At 32.6% G+C, this 7,081-nt stretch overlaps 1 protein-coding gene across 3 annotated transcripts; it reads left to right on the top strand.

The window, feature by feature from the left end:
• The first annotated feature begins 780 nt into the window (after positions 1–780).
• Positions 781–6,768, top strand: LOC149962856 (small G protein signaling modulator 3 homolog). 3 transcript variants are annotated; one of them, XM_090180230.1, is made up of 17 exons: positions 781–977; positions 1,041–1,094; positions 1,151–1,338; positions 1,394–1,460; positions 1,524–1,984; positions 2,045–2,240; positions 3,376–3,524; positions 3,591–4,004; positions 4,155–4,310; positions 4,370–4,474; positions 4,541–4,599; positions 4,661–4,754; positions 4,815–4,885; positions 4,958–5,006; positions 5,068–5,153; positions 5,222–5,344; positions 6,345–6,768. In XM_090180230.1, exons 3-17 carry the CDS (start codon positions 1,303–1,305, stop codon positions 6,475–6,477), a joined length of 2,199 nt encoding a protein of 732 aa, XP_090036356.1. In that variant the 5' UTR covers positions 781–977; positions 1,041–1,094; positions 1,151–1,302; the 3' UTR covers positions 6,478–6,768. The 3 variants fall into 3 exon arrangements, with proteins under 3 accessions (XP_090036356.1, XP_090036354.1, XP_090036355.1); XM_090180228.1 differs by having other exon boundaries at positions 781–1,094; XM_090180229.1 differs by having other exon boundaries at positions 781–1,094; positions 3,376–3,521.
• The last annotated feature ends 313 nt before the right edge of the window (positions 6,769–7,081 follow it).

Below are 7,081 nucleotides of genomic sequence, written 5' to 3' on the forward strand. Positions count from 1 at the left end.
AGGGGGTGGCATGGGTTTTCGTAAGTGCATCTCTAAACATGGTGAAATCGCTTCTGTTTGTTTTGTAACCCTTTAGCCCAACCACTCTGGGTAAATTTTGAAATTGTCACCCCTATATTTCCCACAAACATATTTCGAGCGGTTCCCATATTTCCCACAAAAATATTTTGAGCGGTTTTTCTCGACCGTTTATTTTATTTGTTCACGTTTCCGTTACCGGTTATACTACTATTCGTTGTGTTCGTAAAGCTTGGCTCGTGTGAAACTATTATTGGGGACTCCCGGGCCCACTTGTTTAATTTCGATTGCTTCCTAACTTATCTTTTAAAACCATTAGATGGTTGAGCTATTAATGTAAAATTATCCCAGTCTATTACATCTTTAGAGCGGAACGCATGTTTAGATATGGCAGAGTGTTCACAATTAGTATTAGTTTTAGAGTTCCGTTTATGATCATGTAATCTAATTTTTAAGTTCCTTTTAGTCTGCCAGATATTGGTCTTTTTACAAGAGCTTTTTTTTTATAAACGCCTTTCTTTTTCATTTTATCAACTTTATTTATCTTTGCCTTTTTTTAAAAGCACTATATAAGCGGTAACATATGCAGGCCCCCCGGGCTTACGGAAATATTACTTCTTGGCGATTTCCTTGAAGTGGTTTTATTTAATCGCCTATTAGCACTTTAATCATGGCTATTTTGCGAAACGATGTGCTGGCTATTCATGCACCAGTGTTTTAAAACTCACTATTGGTTCATATTTCATTGACATCCGAGGGGAAAAGTCTACGTCATTCCGGCAAGGCAAAAGCACATATGCTTAGTATTGCTTACAAATGGCTGCGAGTTTACCCAAGTTTTTAGAAATTAAGAATTTTATCGCAACTAACGAATAGGAATTACTAATTATTTTAATTTAATTACTAAAACGCCTTCATTTAAAGTATTTATTGCGATATAAGTTTATTTAAGGGAAAAAGTTATGTGTACACGAAATTACTTATACTAGTTTCAAATTCAACCTAATATCGAATGGATTTAGCTAGAGCAGTTTTTGGTAGACCTCCGGAAGGTTACAGCAGTAAAAATACCGAGGGTAAGAATAATTAATTTGATTGTAATGATTAAAAGTAATCTTGCTAATTTAACCAGCTGAAACGTTAACTGAGGATGAAGAAGAGGCATATCCCCAAGATGTATCGGAAGCCGTAAGTATTCGAGCAAACTTATTTGGTGGTACTCCAAGTTGTCGTCATGGCTATAGTCCCGCACCGGGTGGCCCATTTTCTGCATTAACCCCTTCTATGTGGCCCCAAGATCTCTTAGCTACATTAGCGCAGGTAATTTTGTATTTAAAAAAAAAACACCAGATATCTAATATAAATTTTAACCTAGCCTGAAGATACTGGTTGTCATCCCGATTACAGATTTGATGAGTTTGGTTTCCGGGTTGAAGAAGAAGGTATTACACAAAAAAAAACTATTTTATAGAACAAATCAAACCAAAAAAAAACCTATTTCATAGATGGTCCAGAACAAACATCCAATCGCCTGTTAAGCATTCCTTTCGTTGAAGATCCTCAGCATCGTCTGCAATGGATAGCATTTTTAGAGTTTACCCACAATAACGAAGTTGGAGATTTGACGTGGGATAAAGTTGACACTTACTTGCTGCATACGGACAAATTGAAACAAATGGTTTGTCAGGGTATCCCTCATTCCCTCAGACCTCAGTTATGGATGCGTCTATCTGGGGCATTGAGGAAGAAAATGAATTCCGATTTGACTTACAAAGATGTTGTCAAAGCAAGTTCCAATGATCATATCATGACATCAAAGCAAATTGAGAAAGATCTGTTGCGAACCATGCCCAGCAATGCATGTTTTTCGCACATAACGAGTACGGGAGTTTCACGGTTGAGGAGAATTTTGCGAGGATTGGCTTGGCTTTATCCTGATATTGGATACTGTCAAGGAACAGGAGTGGTAAGTTGAATTATAAAACTATTACCGGTAAATGTCAAATTAACCGTACTTTTTTTGTAGATAACAGCGTCTTTGCTTCTTTTTCTGGAAGAGGAAGAGGCATTTTGGCTTATGTGTACGATTGTAGAAGATTTGCTACCAGCTTCGTATTATTCCAGCACTTTGATTGGTGTTCAAGCAGATCAACGTGTGCTTAGAGCTCTGTTTACCACCTATCTCCCAGATCTTGATCTCCTACTGAAAGAACATGATATTGGTAAAAATAGATACTCTCAAGACTACAGTCTTATTTAGGGTACGTTCAGTTGCTCTTAAAAAGCCATCGATGCGCATAGGAAAATAAAAGAAGTTACTGTAAGAGTTTTAGTATTTCCGGTTTTGTAGTTACGATGCCCATTGATGGCGCATCAACTCGTGGAGCCGATTCACTCTATGCTCATCGGTGTTTTTGTTGTTTTTCCCAAGCATGCGGTCTCAAAGCATGTGGAGAATATGGCTTCAACAATGGAAATTAATAATGTTAATTTTGTTTCGGTGACTTCAACTCCTGAAAATAGAAGCTACACCTTTGAAGTACCTATAGAAAATTACCAGAAATTGATTAATTTAAAAATTAAAAAAAAAAGAATTTACTGACAGCCGCATGTAGGTGTCACAACTATAATTAATGCCCATCTTTGCCTTTGATGAGGAAAAAAAGCGTACAGTAAAGTTAAATTTCAGTACCATCTGTCGCCTTTAATTGTTGCTACCTTTCATAAAATCCATCGATGGCATAGTTTAAAATAGCGTACAGTAACATTTGACGTAACAATCACACGAGACAGAAATTCTGTGCAACTGGTACTGACGTCACAGTGCACATCTATAAAATTGCAATGGTTTTTTTTTCACATCGGTTACAGCAACTGAATGTACCCTTATTCTGGTTTCAAGTCACAAATTCCTTATTTTAATACAAAAATTAGCATTTATTTAGTCTTTAATTTTTTTATGAATAGTATTCACAGTACTCATGTGAATATGTCTAGTAGACTAGTATCTTAAAGCACTCATTTGAGTAATGCTTATTGTTTGTTTAGCATGTCATTTTTAATAATGCAGGGTTTAGTACTGATTTAAATCTAGTATTTAGTATTCAAAGAAAATACCTCGTATAGTAATAGCACATTTCTAACAAACCAAGTAAATTAGAGTACTTTCAAAATAGCGTTTTACTTCTTTCGAGTATGCTATTATAGTACTCTTACAAAAATTTGTTTTAGAATCCTGAAAATAAGTATTTTATAGAATTTATATTCTATAACATTTTTGTATTAATGTGGAATGACTTGAAAAATAATTTGTGTATTTCTAAAGAGTAGTTTTCAACTAATATTGTGTCTGTTTAGAATTATCGTTAATAAGTTTGCATTGGTTCCTCACCATTTTTGCAAGTGTCGTCCATACCAAAATCTTGCTTCGGATATGGGACTTATTTTTCTACGGAGGTTCGGTTGTTATGTTCCAAATGACACTTGGAATGCTGAAATTAAAGGTTGTAAGTTAACTCTCCAAACATTAAGAGAACAAAATTATCGTAATTAAATGATAACCCATCAAGCAGCAATCAAAACTAGAACAGTTGAAAAATTCAGCACAAATCTTCAACGCCTTGTCGGATATTCCAGGAGAAATTGATGACGTGGATCAACTATTCGATGTTGCATTTAGATTATCATCTTCGTTAACCGAAGTTGTAGTTGAAACACACCGTCGTAAACATTTGGCGTACTTAATGGCTGACCAGGGAGCGTTACTCAATCCAGAAAACGCTCGCAACTTGCCAAAGCAGCATTTAAATAGAAGGCATTTAAGGAGGTCCAAATCCATGCTTCAGCTAATATTATTTGGTGATGGAGACTCTGAGGATGACATTCGCAGCAAAAACATTCGCCAGACAGAAATACTCGTTGACTTGCGAGAAGCAATTCTTCAAGTTGCAAGGCATTTTCAATCCGTTGATCCTAAAATCAAAGTTGTAAGATTAAAAATTAAGAAATTTATCTTCTTAGGTTGAAGCGAATACTTACAAATTTATTACATATTAATTTTTAAATACTCGCAAAGACCTAATAAATATATATATATTTTTAGAATTAGTTTAATAATGAAATTTAAATATAAATAGAACTTACAATCCGATTATTCAATGGAAAGTCATGTAAGAGATCATGAAACATTTGCCAATGTTTCAAGAAATCGCAGACGCAGAGCGAAAGCACTACTTGATTTTGAGCGACATGATGATGATGAATTAGGATTTAGACGGAATGACATAATCACTGTAAAAAAACAAATTTACAACGTAAATGTCTTTCATTTAATGCAATTTAATTTAAACAGATTATAAGCCAAAAAGATGAACATTGCTGGGTTGGGGAGTTAAATGGGCTTAGAGGTTGGTTTCCAGCGAAATTTGTAGAATTACTTGATGAAAGGAGCAAACAGGTAATATTTCAAATATATAAATGATAGTTACGGCAAAATTATTGATTTAACTTTTAACCATTTTAGTATTCAAGTGCTGGTGATGATTCGGTGACTGAAGCTATTACTGACATAGTTAGGGGAACGTAAGTTAATTTATTCATAATTTTAAATCATTCAATAAAATTATTTAATTATTTATTTCAGTTTATGCCCAATAATTAAACAAGTTTTAGAATACGGTATGAAAAGATCGTCAATTTTGGGTGGACCATGCCATCCATGGTTATTTATTGAAGAGGTAATTTCTGTTATAATATTAAATTAAATTTATCAGTTAATAAATAAAATTTATGACAAGGTTGCGAATAAAGAAGTGGAGAAGGATTTCAATTCAGTCTACTCACGGTTGGTTCTCTGCAAAACATTTAGGTATTAAATTAGTACTTAAATGTTGAAACATTTTTATTATTATTAACTAATAATATAAATTAATTAAAACAGATTAGATGAAGATGGCAAAGTGCTAACGCCAGAAGAAATTTTATATAGAGTAAAATTAATTATATTTTTAATATGAGATTAAATTTATCTAAATTTAAATTTTCATTTAGGCTGTTCAATCGGTAAATCTTACCCACGATGTTGCACATGCGCAGATGGATGTAAAACTACGATCTCTAATTTGTATTGGCCTTAAGTACGAGATAATTTTATAAAAGTCTTAAGCAAATGGAATTATTAAATTTATGAGGCTTAATTTTATAGCGAGCAAGTCCTCCATTTATGGTTCGAAGCTCTTTGTTCTTGTCTACCAGTGGTTCAAAAGTGGTACCACTCATGGTCCTTCATTAACTGTCCTGGTTGGGTGCAGATCAAATGTGAACTGAGGTAATTAGTTTTTGGTTTTCTATTGAGTACAGGGTTATCAATAAACCCGCTTTTTCTTAAAATGAAAAATCCAGTATGAGTTTAACCAGATAAAACCTCAGTTTCTACATGGATTAAACCTGAATGAAACCACTTATATCAGGCCCTAATATGTATTCTCCTAGTGTTGATGTTTTTGGCAGACCATTAAAATCGGAAAGTTTTAGATTCATACTTTCGTTATTGAATGACTCTTGTTATTCATATTTAAAGATTATTTTGCTGGTTTTCACAACTTTTGCACTTTAATTTATACTTTAACCACGGTTCTTTCTAAGTGGATAAATCTGGTTAAAACGAATCCAACTGTTTCTTGCCAACCATGATAGAATATCATAAAGCTAGGACTTTCAAGTCTTCATAGCAATCATTTTCTGCGTACAGTAACTCTCAACGAAGTATCTGAAAAATAATTTTTGTTGAGACTGTTGCTAACGTGACGTAGGATCTTGTTGAACGCTTTTTACGCTGAGCTTTTTTAGAATTACTGAACGCAGCCTTTGTTGAGATTTCAATTAAATTTGTTAACCACTGTTCGAACTACTAATTAATTTTAACATAAAAAAATAATTTCTATAAAACTGTCCTGATATTTGATAACTTAGCTGCCGTATAAACACTATGATTCTCAGTTTCCTTACAACCAAATATAAAATTATCTACTAAGGACCGAGTCTCCCATTATGGCTAAATAAAATTCCCAAGATTTATTTCAAAGTTTGTTAGGAATCTACTGGTCAAATTAAATTATTATTATTATTATAAAATTTACGAGCTCACTTCTTAAATTGGTGCCAGAATAAGCTAAAAATATCTTTAAGAATGTAGTAGAACATTCCAAGTTTAGCAAAAAAAATGGGGATACAGTCAAAGACATTACAATTAATTTTAGTTTATTCTATAAAACCTTACATTTAGTAAAAATATGTAAGATAATGCAATATATCATTTACTTTTCTAGGCTTCTAAGTCAGTTTGCGTTTAATTTAAACCCGGACTGGGAGTTGCCAATCCGCAAAGAACCATCACAACCATTAAAAGAGGGGGTACGAGACATGCTAGTCAAACACCATCTCTTTTCTTGGGACCTTTGACCTTTCAATTACCATGTTAAATTTTATTTTAATTATCTTATACACATCATTTATATACCTATTGATCCATAATGGTGCCTATGTTCAATCTAGTCATTTTAAAGTATTTTAAACTATTTTTACATTATACAATTGTTTATATTTAAAGTTTTATTTTTATTGTTTTGTATATTTTAAACCCATATCTGCCAAAAATATAAATATAAATTTAAATTTGTACAGTCAACCTTTAAAATATGGCTCAATGAGACTTAAATTGTAGTCATGTAAATTTAATATTTTTATTTTTTATGAAACAAAAATCAACCATTTCACTCCTAACACCAATCTGTAGGTCAATAGTAAAGAAATGTGTCTAGTCATTTATAGTTTTAATTTTTGTAAAATATTATTGTGATGTACAAAAATATCCAAAAGATTAATGTATTAATGAAAGCATAACAAAATTTAAGCCTCATTTATTTTAACAATCTGGTAATAGAGTGTACTCATTGCCAACTGATAGAGAGCTAAAATCATGTCAATAACTAATTAAATTGATTTAATAGAAATTACAGTAATATTCACATAAAACGAGAGCTAAATTTGTAATTACGAGCACGAT

Source organism: Leiobunum rupestre, chromosome 1 (assembly GCF_980474605.1).
Source record: "Leiobunum rupestre chromosome 1, qqLeiRupe1.1.hap1, whole genome shotgun sequence".
Taxonomy (NCBI): Eukaryota; Metazoa; Arthropoda; class Arachnida; order Opiliones; family Sclerosomatidae; genus Leiobunum; species Leiobunum rupestre.

Coding starts and splice junctions, on each gene's coding strand:
- LOC149962856 (XM_090180228.1), top strand. CDS start 1,031: ATGGATTTAGCTAGAGCAGTTTTTGGTAGACCTCCGGAAGGTTACAGC. Junction 1,461..1,523: donor TTTCCGGGTTGAAGAAGAAG/GTATTACACAAA, acceptor CCTATTTCATAG/ATGGTCCAGAACAAACATCC. Junction 5,345..6,344: donor CAGATCAAATGTGAACTGAG/GTAATTAGTTTT, acceptor TTACTTTTCTAG/GCTTCTAAGTCAGTTTGCGT.